Source organism: Pipra filicauda, unplaced genomic scaffold (assembly GCF_003945595.2).
Source record: "Pipra filicauda isolate LSUMZ 115617 unplaced genomic scaffold, ASM394559v2 scaffold80_size11013439_pilon, whole genome shotgun sequence".
NCBI classification, from domain to species: domain Eukaryota; kingdom Metazoa; phylum Chordata; class Aves; order Passeriformes; family Pipridae; genus Pipra; species Pipra filicauda.
The window spans coordinates 4381641-4403429 of record NW_024104987.1 but is presented as its reverse complement, the minus strand read 5'-3'; the positions used below and the strand labels follow the sequence as shown (position 1 = coordinate 4403429).

General features: G+C 45.2%; 1 protein-coding gene and 1 long non-coding RNA gene across 4 annotated transcripts in view; both read left to right on the top strand.

Annotated features, from left to right (window-relative positions):
• The first annotated feature begins 295 nt into the window (after positions 1-295).
• Positions 296-3458, top strand: LOC120325051. 2 transcript variants are annotated; one of them, XR_005566856.1, is made up of 2 exons: positions 296-567; positions 2708-3458. It is a non-coding gene; the product is annotated as an uncharacterized LOC120325051 (long non-coding RNA). The 2 variants fall into 2 exon arrangements; XR_005566855.1 differs by having other exon boundaries at positions 2231-3458.
• A 1070-nt stretch (positions 3459-4528) lies between these two features.
• Positions 4529-21789, top strand: part of RAB11FIP4 (RAB11 family interacting protein 4) — a 116652-nt gene continuing 99391 nt past the window's right edge. The window contains exon 1 of one of the 2 annotated variants that reach the window (XM_027749551.2): positions 4529-4831. In XM_027749551.2, coding sequence (XP_027605352.1) covers positions 4688-4831 — 144 coding nt within the window. In that variant the 5' untranslated portion in view covers positions 4529-4687. The remainder of the gene's footprint in view (positions 4832-21789) is intronic. The other variant, XM_027749550.2, reaches the window with a different exon arrangement.

Here is a 21789-nt window from a genome sequence, read left to right as displayed (position 1 = left end):
GACTCGTTGGAAGAGGGAGAAAGCAGGCTTTATCCCATACTATTCGTTCATCTCTGCTTTGTGTATTGCTTTTCTTGCTTCACGTCGCCAGCCGTGGATTCCCTGGGCTGGGACAGGCGTGCAGTGGGATGACCGGCCACTCGGTGGAGTAAGGAGACCTCAAATGCCATGGGAACACGCTGGCCTTGGCATCGGAGCTCCTGGTGCCGTCCCTGGAAGCACCAGGGCAGCACTTGGAAACGCGCGTTCGATCCTGTGAATTCACAGTGAGTCGGTTCTATGTGAACCAATGCAGGGGATTATTTAATTTTGGCAATAAGTTCGGGAGAACGGATACTTTGGTCTCTGTGAGCACAGTCCTGACTACAACAAGGCTTTATAGTTGCAAGTAACAGCTGAATTTGGCTGCTTTCACCTGCACACACCATTTGAGGTTGTGATTTGTACCAAGGGATACTGTTTTTCAAGTGGAGTATTCCTTGCCTGTCCTTAAAACCTCATGACCAATGTCTCTGAGGGTGGTACGTGTGTTGTAAATGAAACAAATAAGGCATTAATGTGTTTGAGGTAAGTGCAGTTTGGTTCATCTGGCAGAGTTATGGCCATGCCTAATTCATAATCTGGTAGGAGTTCTGTTGAAGTAGAGCAAGAGCGTTCAGACTGTGTAAAATTAAACCACTAAAACTTTTATGAGGTGAGGTCCTTTAGCACCTAGAAAATTTGAAAGGAAGATCCTTGCTTATAGAAACATTTCCCCAAAATTTCTGAGGTTTGTTTTGTTGTTTAACTTTTTATCACAGAAAAAAAAAAGATTAGCGAAAAGGCACTAAAAAAAAAATCAGGTATCTGCTGTGCCATACCTAATTAAGCTAGTCTGAGAAAACTCCATTGCCTCTAATTTTTAAGTAATACTTTCAAGTTCTCAGGGGCAAGAGTGTTAATAAGCTAATTCTTGCTGCCTGTTACCTGTTGTTTGTGACACTTAAAGAGAATACCCAGCTGATAAAGCACATCTGTTATGTTGTTAATCAATCAATGGGGGAAACAAGATTTGATTCAAAAACAGTAAGACCGTTAGAAGTCAAATATTCAACGAGGGCTGTATTGTGTATACTATAAAGAGAAATTGTTCTGAGAGGCTGGATCTCAAAATGTTGCTGTGATATTCTGGTACACAACCAGAATTGTAGATAAGGTCATCAGCCCTGGGGAATGCACTCTTTAGACATTGTTTCTGACACCAGATTACAATTTTCTCTGTAAATGGAAGCGACATTGATGGAAAAGCAGCTAATTGTAAAGAAATCCTGCAAATGACAGCCATGGCCTGTGGTATTCAATGAAATATTTCCTCTTGAACTATTTATTCTTAACAGGCAAATATGGAATCACCTCTGCTGTCATATTTCAAATTCAGGAAACTAGATTGGCAGGATGTAAAATATTTACTTCACATAGTGCATGAGTCAAATGGAGAAGTTGCCAAACATTTCTGATTAAACATTTTGATACACCAGTAGGGAAAAACAGCCCACTGGTACCAGCAGACAGGTCCTACCTAGGCCTGGAGAAGCAGAGATCAGCAAGGAGTAATGCCAGCTCCATCCACTGGCAATAAAAACTGACCTCCTTGATCCAGCCTTACAGAAACTCTACCTTGGCAGTGCAGTTGCCCAGCAAGTGGGTGGCACATGTTTGTCTCCCTGTCCTGACTTTAGCACCCATGGGGCACCCCCAGCTTTCAGATCCCAGACCTTTACTGACAACACCTCGCATCCCAATTCTCCCATATTCAGTGCTGTCAAATCATCTCCCAGCTGTCAGATATTTGCTCAAAATATTCAGCTACCTACAATGACAGCTTCTACAGCCTCTTCAGCTCTCTTATCAGCTTGATTCCAGTGCTTGCTGGCACTCAGCCTGTCTGTGGCAGTTCTCAGACTTCAGTGCTAACTCCCCAAACTGCAGTGTCTCAACCTGGAGCTTTGTTCTTCCACCTCCCCACCAAATTAATGCAAGAATGACACAGATTTTAATACTGACAGTTTGGGTCTAAATCTGTGTTGCTCCTTACTTGCATATCTAGCCTAAGTTCCTTCTCCAGGAAGAGAGAGAATCAGTGGAAATTAACTGGATTTCATGAAAGTGAGTGCAACCCCTCCAAGGTGTGGGAATTCCTCCCATGGTCAAGGCAAACAGGAATAAGTATTCCTTTCTTTTTCCACCATAGCACTTAGTGTAACTCCACTTCCCAGTCTGGAACTGCACAGCTGCCCACCTGCACACAGAGAAGTGAGTCAGATGGTGCAAGGAGTCACTCTGAGACATCTCAGCAAACAAAGTGGGACAGTGACACAGATGTGCTCTGAGGCTTTGAAGAGGCTGAACTCCACTTCAGAGCAGACAGACTGACAGTAACTGATTCCACAACTCCAAGGGGCACCAGCTCACAGATTTTTGAATAGGTGCCCCCAAGGGGTGTGCTGAGCTCAGTCCCCACGTAACCTGAAGATGAGTTCGAGGGTTCCTTTTTTCTGAGATAAAAGCTGAACATCCCCACATCTTAAGAATCCTGCTCTAACTAGACAGCTTCAGAGAAGTTTGCTGATCAAATATTTTGCTTCCCTTTTCTTTTTCAGATCTCTTCACATCTCTCCATAAATTCTCATATCTGATCTCTGCACTTTGATTTTTTTTTTTTCCCCAGTCTGAGAAGACCCTTTAGCACATCAGTGAGGGAAAGGAGAACTCTTCAGTATTTTTTGTAAAACTAAAGGAAGGTAAAGGTGGCAGAGGCTCTGGAACCAGCTCTATATGTCTGTGCCAAAGGGTGAATACGTGGGGAGCTGTATTGCTACTGCAGTGTGTGCTGTCACTGTGTTGTGACTGACAGCTGACTTACAGTCAAGCCAGCCTCTTCCCTAACCCTGAATTTGTACATAAAAGGAATGAGAGACTCATGTTCAAAGAAATACAACTTCCTGAGAACACTCCTATTGGTTCCTAGAAAAGAGATTAATTTGACCAGCTTGCTCTAATCATGGGATTTTCAGGGTTGCTAAGGGCCATATGGACCTCTCTTACTGAAGGAAGCAAATGAATGGATACTGTCTGGATTCAAAACCTGCTGCACTTACATGGTCATTTTAGTTGGACAGCTTCATCAATCACCTCCAGAACGTCACTCAGTGATGGATGGTCACCTGTGCTCAGCAACCACAGCGGGAAAGAAGTGCTGGCAGAGGCAATAAGTACCTGAGTCTCACTGAGCCAGTGCTCCTTCCTACCCAGAGGCCGACCCATCATTCCTTGTCTGAGGCACAATGCAGAAACCAGAACCGTTCCTGGTCTCCCCTCTGGCAGCTCACAGCTGTGGGCCTAAAAAGCAGTCCAAAAATCTGCACGGGAGAAAAGGGACAGAGCAGAGAGATCAAATTAAAACGCAGCCATGGAGTACAGCAGTTGCAGGAGGCTTTAATGAGGACTCTTGTAAAGGCAGGGACATCCCTTTGTTAGCAGCTCTGTCTTGTTAAAGTGTGGGTGGACAGTGGCTGTTCCCAGCCATGCCCTGCCACGAGGAGTTCCTTTGCCTGGCTCTGCCTTCTCGCTTGAGCGCAGCAGAGCGTGGGAACCTCTGCCCGTCCTGCTTTTCCTTAATTGCCCCTTAACTCTCTACACTCCGCTTTTCTCCCCCCGGCCTGGGCCTGTTCAGAACAGGATCAATGGCTTTTCATCAGAAAAAGTACTGTAGTGTGACCAGTGTTTTATTTGGGATGTCAGACGTGTGGAGCAGTGAAGGGGCTGTGAACAGGTCTGCCATAGAATCATAGAATGTAAACGGGTTGGAATGGACTTTAATTATCATCTACTCCCAACACCTGCTGCCACAGGCATCTCCCACTAGCCCAGGTTGCTCAAGGCCTTATCCAGCCTGGCTTCCAACACTGCCAGGGTTGGAGCATCCACAACCTCCCTGTGCAACCTGTGCCAGTATCTCACCACCCTCACAGTAAAGAATTTCTTCCGTATAGCCAACCTAAATCTCCCTTCTTTCAATTTGTACCCGTTCCCCCTTGTCCTGTCACTGGTGCGCAGTCTGCAGCTTCCTTTGTTACTGGCAGGGCTGTGTGGTCTCCACGGAACCTTCGCTTCTCCAGGCTGAACAGCCCCAACCTTCTCAGCCTGGGGAAGAGAAGGAGGCACGAAGCCTGGCGGGGAGCCGGGGGGTGCCGAGCCTGCCGGCGGTCCGTGCCCACCCCGCCGGCGGTCCGTGCCCACCCCGCCGGCGGTCCGTGCCCACCCCGCCGGCGGTCCGTGCCCACCCCGCCGGCGGTCCGTGCCCACCCTGCCCCCTCTGTCCCTGCCCATTCCCAGGATTTCCCTTCCCCGCTCCCGCCGGCTCCTCTCCGCCCCCTGGCGGCGCCCGCCGAGCGCGGCCCCCCCTCCCTCCCTCGCTCTCCATCCTCCGGCTCTGCCCCATTGTTCTCCCGTCCCTCGCTCCCTCCCTCCCTCCGCCGGCTCTCGCGTCCTCCCTCCGCTCTCCTCCATCCCTCCCTCTCTCTCTCCATCCCTTCCTCCTCCTCGCCGTCCCTCCCGCCCCGCTCCCCGCCGCTGATGTCACGCACCCGCTGAAGGCGCGGGCGATCATGGCTGCTGCGGCCGCGGCCGCGCCGCCCGCCTCCCGCTGATGCCCGCGATGGAGCCGGCCAGCCTGCTGCGGTTCCTGCGGAAGCTCAAGGAGGTTTTCGACGTGTGCGACGAGGATGCGGACGGGTTCATCCGCGTGGAGCACTTCGTCGCCCTGGGGCTGCAGTTCGGCCAAGGGGATGAGGTGAGCGGGGCGACCCCCCCGAACCCCCCGCAACTTTCACCTGCTGTGCGCGGTCGGACCCCGCCCGGACCCACCTGCCCGCACCGCCCTTCCCAGGGCAGCCCAGACCCGCTCCTCTCGGGGACCCGTCCCTCGGGGGGTCCCACAGCCCTCCCCAGGGCAGCCTGGACCCCCTTTCTCCCCGGCCGCCCTCCGCCTTTCCCGCGGAGTCCTCCCTAAAGACATCGCGGCTCCCTCCATCCCACAGGGGGTCCCGGAGCATTCCCGGTCCCTCGGGGCGGCCCAGCCCCCCGGGCTGACTCGGTCGCGGTCCCCTGGGGTGGAGGGACCTGTCCCGGTGCTGGGAGGTCGCGGTGCCTTTCGCGGGGGCGTTTATTGTGTTTTTCCTCCGTCCTGGCTGAGCTGAGCCCGCACCGGGGTGCCCGGCTCCGTTGGGGTACTGGGAGCAGAGCCAGGTCTGGACAGGCAGGGAAGCACTGTCCGGGCACCCCAAAAGCTGCAGGTGATGGGTTGGAAGCGAGGGCTCCATCCAGCCCTCCCTCCAGTGACACAGCGTAAAACTGGAGTCGCGCCACTGGTCTCGGAGCGGTTGCGTCAGTGGGACCACTGTACATCGTGACATCAGTGTAAAATGGGAGTGGGATTCGGGCCAGAGTCAACGAGGGCAACGACGTGCGCTTGGTTTGAAACGGTTCCCGTCAGTGGTTCCATCCAGGGCTGCAGCTCCAGCGAAATTAAACAACAAGAAATGCTTTCCCGTGGAGAACTCTCGGGATACTGCACTTAACTCTTCAATACACCCCAGCAATTTTGGGTGCCAGGAAGGAGGAGTGGAGTTGGGACTGGGATAGGGTTCAGAAAACCAGTATCAAACAACCTTTTAAACTATAGTAAAACAAATTAGTGTGAGGAGCCCATGAAACAGTGGTTTATAAAGGGATGCCAAAGAGGCAGCAAAACCAGAGTGAATGCATAGTAATTGTTGGAGCAAATTACTTATTTCTGGCTTACCACTCTTAATGAAACACAGCTTGTGAATTAAATCAGGAAACCAGGAGACAGAAGGCTTATTGCTTACAGATAGTCACAGGTCTGTTAAACATTTTCTTAATGAGAAGATGGAGTTTCTTGTTTTAACCAGCAAAATAAGGAGAAATGAGCAACAGTAACGAGTTCTTTGATTTCTGGTTTTATTTGTCTCTTGGTAAGTTGTATAATTTTATATAAAGTAATAGAAATATTTTTAAATCCTTACTACTGCCAGATACACTGCATCCAAATTGCTTTTTGCACTGCTGTGTTTATCTGGAGGCAGACCAGTGGCTTTCTCATGCAGCACTGAGGAAGACTGATGAAATTCCACTGGCTGTTTTGCAGCAGGATGACACTGACGATCATAACAATCCTTTTTGGCCTTAAAAATCTTTAAAGTTGTGACAGGGGAGCGGGTTCTGTGAGATGCAAGAAGGATTCAGGTGGTGATCTCGTAAGCTTTGAGTGATTTGGAGTATATTAGCTGGAAAATGTTTAAATGGAGAGAAAAAGGAAACTGGAAATGTCAGTACAGACAGCACTAGAGAAGTACCAGTTGTCAGTGGTTGTGTGTGGGTTTCAGGACAGGCTGACTTGCTGGGCAGGCACAGGAGAGATTGCCAGGGATGAGAAATGCATCCCTTGTATTTTGGTCAGTTGTAACTGGCAGTGTTTGATAAGATATTTGCAAATCTGGGACAGAAAAGTCTTATCTCTGCATCTTATCTATTTATCTGTCAGGGTTATAATATAACTTGTTCTGGTTTACTTCCCCGTGTCTGGTGTAGTCAGGGGTGGGAGCACGTGTCAGTTGAGTAAATGGGATTTGTAAATCACCAGAAGAGGTTTGCTAGAGAAATGCAGAATCAATTTTGCAAGTGCAGATTTACTGTAGAACAGCCACTGCAGATGACCTAGTCTGGTTTTAAGGCTTATTAAAAATGGGCTTTCTGTGTGATGAATCACAGTTGATGTTTGGAGATGGCAAGAATCTACTCTTTCAACCTTGCATCTGCAGGAGCCTAATAAGTTCTGTGTGGGAATACATCTCATGAAATTAAACTGAGGAGACACTGTTAGGGAGCAGTTCCCTTTAACACATTAGAACATATTTACTGTCAATGAAAATTAATTATATTTTTGAATATGCTACAATTCTTGGGCTTGATCTACCTCAGCTCCCTTTACATTCAGAAGAGATCTTTCCATTCTCATCAGTGAAAGATGAGTTTGCCCTCATGTGTCAGTTATTTGCTCCTTCTGTTGACATAGTTCATGTGGTGACAGGAAGGATCCTATTTGGTAGCACTGTGGACTGAGTAATTATGACTCTTACCAACAGTAGCCCTGGGTTATGTTTATGAACTGAGAGAGTATTTGTCCCTTCAGTTGTGCCAGCTGGGCACAAGCAGCTTTCCAGCTCTTCTCTACTTCTCCAAACCACTGCCATCCAAAGTTTGGAGTCTATAAATTCTTAATATTGACTTCAGTGGGGCTTGTGGCTTGGACTGTGTAGGGCATTTAGCCTTTTCTGGTTGTTTCTGTTTCTTTCTCCTTCCTTTTTCTTTCTTCTTTGCTTGTTTTTGTGTGGCATGTAGTAAACATGCTGAATGTTACCATTCCTGAAAGATAACAACTCTCTGAAAACTGCCCCAAGGCAAGATGTTGCAGCAAGGCAGCAGCTTTCTGTTGAAGCAAAGCAATCCTTACCTGCACAGGGAAAATAATAAACTCTAACCTTTCTGGTTAACTTTTTTACTGTTTTATTTTTAGCAGGCTTTTGAGGCCTCTGTTTCTAATAGCTTGGTGCTTTTCTTTTCCTAAGGCTGCACCATCACTACTGTACCTCATTCCATTCTGCCTTGCACATGCACACCAAAATGCTCTTCTTGCCATGCAGTTTGATGCCCACTTACAGCAATGCCAGTGGCCTCAGAGTGGCTGTTTAGGTGAGGTATTTTGGCTGTGGAAGCACTTTTAGCAAGTTTGCTTTCAAGCTTTTGCTTTGCCCTAGAAAACATGTGGTTTAACTAAAGGAAGAAATGATTTGGCCGTGTAAATTTGACACAGCCAGGAGCAGAGTCATGTCTCTAAATTCCTGAATTTAGAGCAGATTAGCTGTCAAGTACTGCTTGCCCTTACAAATGGTTGTGGAACTTGTGCTTTTAGGCAGTTTGGTTTTCTGGCCTCTGTTCATCCCATCTGGCTGTGGGCATTTAACTGAGTTGTTTAAATTAATCTTTCTCCATGGACATTGGTGAGCAATTGAAAGCTCAGAGGCTCTAACAGGACCAGAGGACGAAATAAATCCTTCAGAGGTGCTTCTTTATCTCCAGGACAACAGAAACTCCGAGCCGAGACTTGTGGTTCAGTGCTGAAAGCCGGCAGGGTTGGGCCTGGCCTTTCCTCTTGAATGGGGTGTTTGCTGTTTGTGTGGAAATCTGAAGAAAGACATGAAGGGCTGTTTCCAAAGCGACTTGACGGGATGGCATGTGCTCACCAGCTACAGAAACACTTCACATTACACTGAGAAATGCCAGGAGTCGCTCGCCATCTGGTTCCCTTTCACTGGGGAGGGAGCTTCACTACCAGCCAAGTGTCTGGGAGCACCGTGAGTGACATGTTCAGCAAGCCCCAGTTCTGGCAGGGGATTGTGTGAATGTGTATTTCAGGATAGTGCCAGTTGATGTTTTATTATGCCAGATTCTACTTCAACTCCACGTTGAGTTTTCAGCAACAAGTGAAATAGGCTGAGCACGTTTACGACTTCTTTCTGAGACAGTTAATCACATTTTGGAGGTGTGCAGACCGTGCAGGTGCTTACACAGTGATCTGGCATGGTAAGATCAACTGCTGCTCATCAACCTGAAGCAGTGTCACACCTGAAAGGGAAATGGTAAAATATATGGGCCAGTATCAATTATTCCTGTGAGTGGCCAGTAATTCATTTGAAGTCAGTGGTTTTTTGCTGGTGTAGAACAGAAGTAGCTGAAAACAAGTTCGCATATTTCACATGAACAAATGAAAGTTTCTGACCAAAAGAAACTATTACAATAGTTTGTTGCTAATTTGACTCGCCTCCATTTATCCCCATTCTGGGCTGAAGTTAAAGGCATCAACCTCAAGTGCTGCCCAGGCAGTAGATGCTCCATTTTGACTTGCTCTCAGATGTGTCCCAGGAGCTGATGTTGTCATGCTCTCAACTCAGCCCTTCTGTTGTAACCACTCCAGAAGCAGCTTCTCCTGTGAGGAGCAGGGCTGTAGTTTCACCACCTGACAACTCAGAGTCTTCCTGGGGGGTCTGGGTGAAGTTCAGGCTCCTGGCTGTGTTGTTGCAGTTTAGTTGCACCCAGAAATTAATTAAATCACTGCAAATTTACATCAGTGTGCATGATGACAGAGCTCACACCTTGACATCGGGCACTATGCTCTGGACTTACCTGCAGCCATGAGAAAAAGAAATTTTGGCACTGAGACGTTGAAAGGAAAGTATCAGGGTGTTACCAAGTGATACTGCCATTCTCATAATGGAGGGAGAAAAATGTTACGACTTCCTTCTTCTCTGCTTTTCCTGGAAATAATTAAAGAGAAAATAAAATATTTGCCTGGATGTAACAAGGATACAAAGAGCACTCCCAAGTGACAGTGTTTTCTGGGTAGCAGCAAGGCTGCCGCACATTCAGATTCCTTAAAACTGCATTTGCTAATGACCCAGATATTTCATATAATTTACTGTGGCTGGGAAAAAAACCAGTTCTGAAATGGCACAGTGGGGTACTTATTTTATGGATTAGTCGAGGCAGAGCCACTGTAGCCTTCCTAATTCAATGTTTAAGATAGCCTTTTGGAATATCCTGAAAGTAAGCATGTATTTCCAAACAGCTGACATAAAGGGAGCTTAGTACTCACTGTTAATCAAACGTTTTCCAAGGCACTGTGGTGAGGAGGGGAGCTGTAGGTTTGCTGTGCACTCATGAGTTTAATTCCTTATGTAACGTTTGCATTTCAAAGGTTAAGAGCTCTGGGGGGGGTTACAATACACAGTTAAGAATTGATTGTTTTGATTGTTGCTGTGTTTTGCAATACAAGTCAGTGATCTGAAACAGTAAATTCTTAATCCCTGAAGGAAAGGCCATCAACTTGGATAGCAATTCTTGGTATTTAAATGACTGTTTTTTATGGCTATTTCAGTGTTTGCATTTACTGCAGGTACAGTGAAATTGTGTTTTCTTGTCACTAAATGCAAAAGTTAAAAAAGCACATAGATGAAGCATAGAAGACAGTACAGTATTGAAGGTGACATATGTAGCCGGTGAAGTAAAAACATGCAGCTGCCAGGCAAGACCAGCTATTTTCTATGCAAATTTTTCTCCCTCCATGCCTGATTCAGTCCATGCTGTTAAGTTGTAAAATTGGTGTTCTTTGTCTGTGACATGCCTGCATGTTGTGCAGAAATTTGCTCTTGCAAATCCTAGGGAGGATTTCAAATTTCTCTCACGTATTGATTTTATTCCTCTAACATGATTAAGCTTTGAAAAGTGACTTAAACAAAATTGCTGCAAGGGAGGGTAAGTCTTGGAGGGAGAACAAGCCACTGCCATCTAGTATTTGAGGGTGTGATCCCCAATACAGATTTTTCTTGGATCCTAAATTGCATTGTTACCTACAATTTAGCACAATTGACTCATACTCAGCAACAGTGCTTTTCCAGCAACAAAGTGGGAAAAATCAATTGCCTTCTAATGTGTAATGTTTTTTATTCTCTGTGTAGTGGACAACATAGTTTCCTATTAATTCTATCTGATTTTAATGCTGATATTCACAAACATTTTAAAATCCCTGATCTGATTTTTGCATCAACTGTCTGCTTAGGAGTTCTAACAGGTCTTAAAATATGCAATATTTGGGGACACATGTGATCTCAGACCTAGATACTCACATAGGCTGCTGAGTAAACCCCCATCCTGTGCAGTTAACTCAGTGCAGGGTGTGATTAAGCACAGGAATGATAAAAGAGAGCATCAGACACAGTCACTAGTAGTCTAACATATGGTTTTACAGCAGCAGTGTGAGTGTAAACAAAGCACTGTGTAATACCTCTCAGTTCCTTTTTACTCAAGATATAATTGAAGGGCCTCTCTTGGAGAGAATGCGAGTGTTTCTGTAGGGCTGTGAACGCTGTTTTCACATTTTGTGTGCAGTTAAAACCCAAAATAGCAGGGCTCCTTCCTAAGCCTGGCATCCAGTTCAGTCCTGTGGGATGTTCAGCCCCAGAGTGAGTGACAGGAGTGACCTGCGGGGTCAAAATAGTGCAAGGGAGGCAAGGCCAGTGCACGGGGATCTGGAAAAATTGCAGTGTACTCCTCAGATTTTAAAGCTGCTCTGACAGTTTAGTTTGAGTGTAGTGTTATGGTTTTAGGGGGTCAAGTGAAAAGCTTAGAAACAGTAGAGACTTTTGTCTGTTAGCATTCCTGAAATTAGAAGGAAAGGCACCGAAATGGTCTGTTCTGGAGTGGAAGGGCTGTTGGCCTGGCGGAATGAGAGGTGTCAGCCAAACCAATTTCTTCCTCCAGAGTGGTGTCAGTTTTAAAATTGCCTACATTTCGATGCTCACAGGTGGGTTTTCTCAAGTGTTCTAACATCCCACATACACCTGCATCGTCAAACTGCGGGGTTTTTTCCACTTTTGGGGACATTCTGGTGGTGTTCCATCACCTCCAGGTGAACTGACCCTCCCCAGTGGGATCCAGATGGCTTTTGGAACATGGGATATTATTTTCCAGTGACACTTCTGTTGCTATGATAAAAAACCCAAACAAATGTGCAGATGCAAACAGCTTTGTCCATATGCTTGCAAGGTATAAATAGATTTGAGAAACTGTCCTAAAATATTGGTGATTTCACTGTTTTTGTAGCAAGTGACTATAGGATCAGTTTTAAACCTAACATGTGTGATGTATATGTTAGGGTACAGTAGGTAATAGCAATTCAGAAAGTGAAATGCCACAGAGATGTCAACATTTGTCATTGTTGGCCCTTACCCTTTTGTCCTGTGCAGTAGCATATTCTATCACCCTAAAGTAGGACAAAATCCTCTGGTAATAGCACTTTCTCAGTGTTGTTAACTACTGGGAACAGGAGAAAGCTGTAGGATTCTCATTAGGAGAATTTTGTTGCAGGATTCTCTTGTGTGCTGGACTGGTGTGGTATTGTGTCAAAATACAATAGTCTGCTCAGGAGGGGTTTAAAGGCAGCCATGGAACTCATAGGGATAGGGGTGCTAATGAAAGGGAAAGGAATGTAGTAAAGAGAGGGGTTCTGCTGTTCTTTCTCACTGGGATTACAAGCAGCATCCATGGAGCAGATTTGGCATTCTGACCCCAGGAATCCTGGTGCTGTCGCATTCAGTGATGTGACCCTTGTGTGTTGTAAGAGAATAAGGTCTGCAAATAGGATTTGCAGCCTTGTGGTAAAGACTGGCTCTGGTTTTGGTTCTTTATTTAGTTTTGATGTTCATCATGCAGCAGCCCAAGCAGCAGCTCGTGGCCAGTGGGACAGACCCCCTTTGCATCCAGCCTGGAGAGGGTGGGAGCCTGTAGTTACCTTGTCTCAGTATTGTGGCTGCTTTAATTCAGGTTTTGAGACCATTTTGCTCTTGAGGGCCCTGGTTGACTTGCTGGCAGTTGCTGTGTTCAGTGATGTGGCCATGAACCTTGTCAGGCTGGGATGGCCCCACATTGGCTGCTGGGCCCCCCTGGTAGAACTGTGAGGGTCATGAGGGCAGCTGTGTTGGAAGGGCAGCAAAACCATCTCATGCCACAGAAACATATTTCACGGGAGTGTAGTTTTTACAGCACTATTTCAGGCTTTATGCAGCCTCCATAACAACTGTTATGTGAGTTTGGCATGTTATTTTTGCCTAAAAGAGGTAGGAGTGTAATTAACCTCACCTTTTGGGTTTTTTTTATAAGTATGATATCTTGACTGATTTCATTTGAAGCTAGCTTTTTATTGACAAAACTTAAGTTGAAATATTTGGCAAACAACAAGTGAAGATGCTCCAAAACATAAGATTTTGCTCAACACAGAGCATTTTTCCTGTTTCCTTCTGAGAAACGTGAAAAAGAAAACATGATTTTGATTTTTCTCTACTTGGCGAGAAAGCTGAAAAATCAAGTTTTTGCAGGAAGCAGGAACAGCTTTAAAGAGTGGTACAAGAGAAGGTAGGATTTTGGCTCATGAAGATTTGTATTTTTGGCTATTGGTTTTCACAGCTTGTGACCACAGTTACCTTACCAGGCCCTGGTCTTGAGCAAATGAAGCCTGACTTCATTTACTGCAGCCACACATTGGTGAAACTTGGAAATTTCAGCCTCCAGCGTGAAGAGTGAATTGTGTGTTCCATTCCTCGGTTCTCTTTGGTCTTGCTTGAAAATAAAGAATTGAGGGGAGTGCTTTGGGACACACCTTCAAAGGAGCTTTGATAATGTCAGTTTTGCTTTTCTTGCTGGGCAATTACAAGCCATGGAAGTTTCCGCTGAGGAAAAAGCTGCATCTTGCCTTCTCACCTGGGAATTCTGTGCCCTTTGCCAAATGCAAACTCCCCTGCACGGTCTGATGCGTTCACTGGAAAGTGCAGTGATATTTTGCTTCCAGTCAGACAGTCCAAGGTGTCTTGTTTAGAGAATGAAATTGGTCTGAACAGTCTGCTGTTGACGACTGTCACTTGGGAAGGTTTAAATTTGAAGGTCAGTCCGTCTCTAAGAGCCGGTGCGACTTTGGGGGTGGCAGGTCCTTACCAATAACCTGCCACCTCACCAGTGTCCTAGTAGTGACCTTGCCTGATGACTCTGCTGGTGCTCCAGAGGATTTCTGGGTATCTGTCAGCCAGATTGGAAGCTTTGGCTCTAACCAAGCTCATGATGTCTTTCCAGTGGGTGAAAAGATAATTTGCTGTGTGCAGTGAATTTGGCACGGGTCAAGTTACTGTCCTGGTGCCAGTGCTGGCAGATGCAGGTCATTTGTTTCTTGATTTAGATAGTCACCCAGGTAACCTCAGGAAAAGGTAAAATATTCACAAGTTGCTTGCATTTTGCCAGAGGTCCACGGCACAGACTGCTTTTTCTGTGTGCATAGCCCCGTGTGATTTCTCTTACCGTATTTTTTCTTGTAAACCTGGTCTGGTTGTTGTGAACTACATTTCTTTTCCCAGCAAATATTTTCTTTCCCCCGTGGCATTCTAAATAACATTTTTAGAAACCTGACAGCCCTGGTGCGTGGAAGCATCATCTTGGCTCAGTGTGAATGAACCCTGCTGCTCCCTGAGGTGGTGGAGGCTGGTGGAGGCTGGTGTTCCTCTGCATCAGCCCTTTCTTTGGGGTGGGCACTGAATATTCTGCTCATTCAGGGCCAAATTGCTGCTCTCATTCTGCTGCCTGGGGCCACAAGATGGTAGGAGGAGGAGGAGGGAACAGTGCAGGGATATTTAATGTGTGAGGATTGATGATGCCTCAAGGGTCTCATCCTGAACAGACTGTAATTCCTACTGTCATTCCACAGCTCTGCCTGGGTGCTTTTTTTTTGCTGGAGACTATTTGAAGTAGTGCACGATGTTCTGGCCTCATAGTGTTGTTCTCCCAGTTTATTCCTTCCTTCTTCAGGGGCAGCTTCAGTTTTGGACTCACCATTGCTGGTGTTTTTTGCTGGGTGGCTCCTGTTTAAATGGTGGTGGTCAGTCAGCTCTAGTTATGTTACAGCAGATTAGCACCTGTTGGGAAAGGAAATGGAGCTTTGGAGGAGTTGGGCTAAGTGTTTATAAACACAAATGATTTACACAACATTTCAGGTGAAAAGCTCGCTTGATTGAGTTGGTGGAATAATGTGGCTATAAATTACCTTTGGGTTTATTGCAGTTGGCTGCCTCAGCGGCTCTTTAGCAATATGTTCTGTTCAGTGGCACTTCTCCTAATTCAGTGCCTGACATTGCTTGCATTTTGTAGATGTTGCACTATTCTGCAGAGCTGATTCCCTGGATTTATGGTACAGGGTGAAGAGAGTAGGAGGGTAGACTCTTCTCATAGCAAGAAATTGCTGCTGTCTCTATTTTGGGGAAGAAGTGTGAAGAGGCACATTTCAAATACCTTTTTTACGGGAGGAAGTGTTGCCATGGATAACAGTTGTGAAACATTAGGTCTGATTTAACACACCCACACACCCCACTCCTTTTTACTTTGTTCTGTGATGAGGTCAGGTTCATCTTTCCAGACTTCTGGATAGCACAGGGTGGCTGAGGGGACACTGGTATTTACTGTTGTTGACTTCCAGAGATGGTTCCTGAGCCCACGAGGACACCAGGCTGAGCACCCTCTGCAGAGCAAAGATGCAGAACTGGCCTTTTGTTTTGGGGATTTTGTATGGAGAAGGGTGTTCTTGGAGTCCTTTGAAGGTGCCTGTGTGATGGGACCTCATTGAGCTGGTACACTGGGACCTTCCTTTCCCTTTTCACACTCTATAACCACTTTACAGCTCACACTGTCTTTATTCACAGAATAACAGGTGTGCCAGTCACAGAGGGTATTTCTCTGATTAACCAAAAACTATTTGAACTTTAACTTCTCATTTTTGTCCCCCTGTGTTTTCTCTCCCCCTCTTGCTGCTGATAGAACCTTACCCATTTTACAACCAGTCTGTTAGTCATTATGCCAGCTTAACTTAGGTGAGCTGCTGCCAATAACACTGACTGTGTGTCAGCAGCAGCACCAACCTGTGTTCTTTCTAAATGAGTTGGACAGAAGGATCCCAATGGGGAGGAGGAAGAAGGATGTTCTCTTCAAATGGGTTGTAAACAGATGGACAGCATTGAAGGAACACAAAGGAAATAGTGGTGAAGTGCTCGAGTGTGTGGAACAGTATCAGTGTTGAGTATCTCTGAGTATCTTAATACCCACGTGCAATAACTGATTTCTAGGAGTAAACTGCCAGCCTGGAATGGGAATTGATTTTAAGACCCATAGTATGTGCTGAGAGCACACTGTAATTAGATTGTGATTGCAATTTCAGCACAGGACTGAACTTCAACCTTTTAAAAACTTAATCTTTCTTCAGGAGCTCACGGGGCTATTTATGATATCAGCAATGAACTCGGGGAATGTCACAGGCTATCAGATGGGGAGGAAAGGAGAAGCTATCAAAAGATTAAATTTTGATGGCATTTTAAATGTAAGCTTCCACACTGTATTTAATGATTCTCTAGTTCTGCTGAAAGTCAGTGGCTCTGAAATGCTCCAGTCATTATTGAAAATGTGATTTTATTTCCCCAAGTACAGCAGAGACTTAGTAAAATTTTACCTTGGCCCTAGGAAAAGACTCAGGAGGTGTTAGACCCAATATTGCATTGCTCTCCACAGAGCAATTTTCCCCGCTGTCAGAACTGGCTGTTGTACTTTCTGTTATTAATGAGGGAGTTATAGTTCTCTTTAGGTGAGGTTTCCGTGAGATCTGCTGCTTGGCACTTCAGAGACTCTTGTTAAAGGGCTGATGGGATTCCCATGAAGATTCTGTGAAGCCTCTGTTAAATGGGTCAGCCCATGCCAGAGAACATGAGCAATGTCTGCAGCACTCTTTGGGACCAGCAAGGAAGGCAGGCTCAGAACAGTGCTGAGCTGTGTGTCAGCACTGCTGGAAAGAAACCAGCACCCCACAGAATTTTAAAATATTCATCTTTGTTCAAATAATATTACCAAAATAATAAAATAAACTGTTGTGGGGTTTTTTTTTGGTGCTAGATTAATAGATTTAGGTCACAGACTGTAAATGAGTGTGACTCAGCTGTGCGAATAAATCAGTTCACTTGATTGTGGGATGAATTTACACTTTCAAAGCTTTTAATAGGTAATGAATATTCAGGGTCTACCACATGGTGGGAGATCTAAAATGAGGGCTTAGTTTCCTACAGCCTTGGCTCTCAGTTGGCATGTGTTGTTACAAAGGAGTGTCCTGGAGTGGTAGACAGCAGTGCTGCTCTCATCCCTCTTGTTTTCCCTCTTTGCTGTTCCTAGCAGGAATGCAACAATGCAATACACTAACTGGTGGCTTTAGAAGACAGGTTTTACCATGCTCAGAGCTTGTTGTCCTCTTAGCACTGTTTGCAGACATCAAGTGGGGTTGAATGGGTGTCAGAGAAGGGGATTTGAAATCCCTCAGTGGCTTGCAGAAGAATCTGGGAGCAACACCCGTCCTGAAACTCAGTTCTCTTAAATTTCTTGTTCAGCATATCCAGAACTGGAAAGGACTCCTGAGAAATTCAGGATTTTGTCTCCTCTTGGGTATGGTCTTTCAGTGTCTGAATTGGGTTGTTGGGTTCTTAAGGGTGAGGGGAGTTTTGTTCTGCCTTTGTACATGCTGGGGTGGACTGTCCTCTAGAACCTCTTGCTATAAACACAGGCAAATAATAAACAATAAGTCCACTTGGTTTCTGGGGAAACTGTCTCCGACACACATTTTTGTGCTGTCTTGCAAAAAGAGATGATCTTTGATTCCGATCATTTGCAAGGTGGTTCCCCAGTGCAAAAATCTGTAACAAGCAGTAACAAGAAGTATTCAGTGAAACAGGTATCAGCTAAGTTCATGCTGAAGAAGACAGCTCCCCTGGGTTTTTATGATGGGATACAAGCTTTGAGGTGGTAAAAAAACTGCTTCAGTGAGAGTCAGGACATGGATTTGAACAGTAGAGCCCTTGCTCTTGCAGGAAGCAGACAAGATATGCATCAGACTTCCCTGGGCCCTGTGGAGTGACTCAGCATCCTATAGGAATTCCTAATTTGTTACTTTTTGAAATACTATTCACAAGAGTAGTAGGGAAGGGAAATAAAGATGCTGGTGCAAAGTTTTGCAAGTTAAGAATAGCTTACAGCATGACTATGAAGTGTTCTAAGTTTGATATTTTTGCTTGCAGTAGAGATTTCTTGCCAAAGCTCTCTGTGGAATTAGTTTGAAAATCTTGAGTTCGAGGCAGCTGAATAAGAAAAAAGGATTTGGCAGTTCTGTGAAAATCTTTAATCAGAAAGGGTCTGTAGAGCACTTTAGCTGAGTTCTGGGTACAGCCTTTCACTGCCTTGCATGTGCCAAGAGTGAATCACAGCTGATGATGAAGAGGAGGAGGTGACAGGGCCCATCTGGAATGTGTCAGGTTTAGGTGTAGCTTGTACTAACCTGCCATGGCAACACTGTGTAGTCCCAGCAGCCCTGGGAATGCTGCTGATGGTCAGCACTTCCTCAAGTAGGGAAAAATGAGAGACACATTTGTTGAGAAAGCTGAGCTGATGATCCATGTGCAACCAGGAGCTTCAGGAGTTTCACTGATACTCCAGTGTGCACTTGCAGAGTTCGTGATGCCAACGGGATGGGTGAGCTCCATTACTTCTGCTGAAAATCCATCAGTTCCAACAAACAGAAATAAAACAAAATAGAAGGTGTTAGGTTTCTGAAAGGCAGGGGGAGATCTCAACAACAGCACTGTTGCTTGGAAGTTTGGTCCAGCCTGCACAACTGCTCCTCCTCTGCGTGAGGACAGCCAGGCACTGATGGATGGTCTGATACGTGGGGCAGAATTTATACCATTGATAAAGGCCATGGATGAGGGGCCTCAACTGTGCCAAGCACTAAGGCAGGGATGTCAGTAGGGTCTGGGTGTATGAAGATAAAAGCATTGGTGGTTCCTGTTGAACAGGAGTGGAATTGAATAAAAGTTTCAAGTTGAATACATATAGCAGTGATTTGTTGAACTTAAGCCTTATTTTTTTTCCCCTCAGGAAGTCCTATATGATTTGGGGCATCCTTTTTAACAGGATTCTTTGAAAATTAATCTGAAAGCATGAGGCATGTAAAAACTGTCAGCTTTCTAAGGTTTTAATCGTGCTGTAGAAGTCTGAGCAAAAGTACATTTCATTCTTAAATTCTACAAGCAGAGTAGAAATCTGTTATTTCCATTCACTGCTACAGTTTTTTTCAGTAAGGGGGTTAATTTATTGTTTGATTCTATTATCTGTGAGGGGAGCTAAGTGCTGAATTGGGGCTAAACTGCTCGGCATTCCTGCAAGGTGAGAGTCTGAATAGCAGAGCAGGGCTGGGGAGGAAATGAGTTTGCTGATCAAGATGTTCCGAAGTGTATCTTCAAGGCAGGTCTGAGTCAACACTTTGAGATAATGCTGTCAGACTAAATGATAACACAAAATATTCTGACAACCTACTTGGTCTGGAAACAAACACTGTCTGTTCCTTGGCAGGGATTTCGGATTAAACTGAGGGCTCTAGTTGCCAACAGCCCAGAGTTAGCCACTGTGACTCAAGCCATTGACTCCTCCTGTTTGGCATAAAACATTCAAATATTAAAATTAATTCAAGTGAAAGACAGGAATCATCTTTTTGTTTGGAAAACTAAAGTGCTTTGTAGCTTTATTAAGGATCTCTGAGCTCCACCTGAATCACAGACAGCAGTAAGGAAGCTCACATACACATGCCATGAAATCAGATATGCAAGACAAGATTTTTGATGCAGGTACCCTCCATTTACACTTTGCAATTAGATCTGACCTTTTAAAATAACCCAGATGCAGAAAACGTGCTTGAACACATCACACCTATGATGAGCTTCATATATACGTCAGGTTTCCTGAGAGCCCTGCTCTTGGCAGTGAAGAGCAATCAGGTGAGTCAAAATAACTGAGAAAAAGGAAATTCTATGCAGGAAAATCTCTGCTGGCTCACCCAGCTATACAGATTTTGTGTCCTACCTGGGTAGTAAAGTCTTGCTGACTTTAGGGCAGAGTCCTGAGACACTGAGCAGTCTTCCTGGTGTGTGTGCAGCTGTTCATACACAGAGTAAAAAAATATGCTAAACATGTTGCTGATACTTTCCTTCATTTTTTGTTTCCTCTCCTGTCTGTTTTCTATTTCTGTGTCAGTCTCTTCTTTTTCTTTTGCTGCCTATAGCCCTGCTTTGAGGCCCATGGCAGGATTTGTGCTCTTTCCTGCAGGCACAGCAGCCTTTCCAGTGAATGTTGTCATACACCTTGCTGCCCTTAAATCTTCCCTAGCTAATGTTGGTTCAGAACACTTAGTGGAATTTCTGTCTTCTGTGGAATTTCAGATGGAGCTCAGATGCTGGGGCTCCAAAGTATGAACAGCTTTGTTTCTCTGGACCTGAGAAAACACCTCCACCACCTAGACAGCATCCTTCAACTGGGGCCTGTCTGGATGTTGGGTAATCTGTGCATTGGGAACAAAAGGCCATGTGCAATTCCATGCAGCTGATTTACAGCGGGAAGATTAACAATAAAATAAACAGGTTCCTGTTCCCTGGTGAAGGGCTGTCACTGTGATGTGACAGTTTGTTGCAGTGATGCATCAAGTCAGCACAGCAGCATGTCATGGGAAAATGTTAGATCTGTATCTGGCAGGAAATTGGCCAAATTACCTGTAACTCCCAGGACTCCTGCTGTCTTTAAATGGCTTTTTCTTATATCCATTTTCCCCATCCCATCTTCTTCCTAAATCAAAGATGGGGTGTTGTCAGAAGCTGCAGCCTGAAACGTGGCATCCTGTTCTGAAAGGACTGAGTGGACATTGCTGAAGTGAACATGAGTTGCTTTTCCATTTCACTCTTTGCCCTGAGTGTTCATGAACAGAGCTTGACCAACTGCCTGGAAACCAACCTGTGAAGTTAGAGAAAGATGGTGTGGTCATCTGCCACAGCCTTTGTGTGGCTTTAGGAGGGCTCCCTGTGTCCTCAGAGGATGCCAGAGCAGAGCCTCACTTATTTGCTCCAAGTAAGAGCAGGGGAAGAGGATCAGCCATGTATTAGAAGAACATCCCTTATTGAGGGCCATGGTGGTTAGAACAGAGCTGAAAATAGGTGCAGAGAAAATTAATAAGCCTCGGGATCATTGGGACAGAATAGAGGAGAACAAGGTACCTTTCTTGGTGCCTGTTCAGTGTGTTTAAATTGTACTTGTACTTTAAAATTATGAGACAGACTCAGCAAACAATCAGACCTGACACTTTCAAATCAACTAAAGGGCACTCAGTAGAAATGTTAATGGATGAGTTGTAGTGAACACAGAAGGGAGAAGGATGGAAATTGCCTCAAAGGCTATCAGCAGATTTCTCTGCAGCACTAAATGCAGAAGACTAATGAGCTGAACACTGTGACCACTGCATCTATGGTACATGTCTTCCTGCAGTGTTCACTTTTTCCTACCAGTGACAACTCTGATTTGTAACCTCTACCGACTGCTTAAAGACAGATCTTCTTGTTCCTGATTTAATTTCTTGCTCAGGAAGAACAAAAACTTACCCCTAGCTCAAGTCTGCATTTTTACAGACAGGGTCTCTGTGGCAGTGAGGGAAGGGACAGGTCTGATTGTATGAAAGATTCACCATTTTGCCTGAGCTGGGCTCAGCCAAACCTGGACCAAAATGCCTGTGAGTTCTGAATTAAAACTTTTAAATGCAAACAGAGTACTCATTTAAATCTTCTCCATCTCTGCCCTTGTGGTAAGATTGCAGTGATCTTTTCAAACAAAAGCAAAGATGTTTCATCTTAGACTGACTATCTTTGGTCTTTACTGCTGAAAATCCCAGAAGCCTCATATTCTGTTTTTCATTGGCATGAAAGAGATAACAAGAGGGAGAACCTGTCTGTCCTCTAGCACTCTAAAGAACGCTGAAACATGAACAAAAGAAAACAGAGGCTTTAGTGACCTCGTGGAAAACCACCTGGAAAAAAATTAGAATTTCTCTTTGCATGTTAATATAGATGAGTGAGTTCTGTTTAGGATTTTTTATCCCCTTAGATTGAAGGACATTTCAAGGGTCTGACTCTGTTTTCCATTACTCTTGCATTGGTGTAACTGAGCGTTAATGAATTG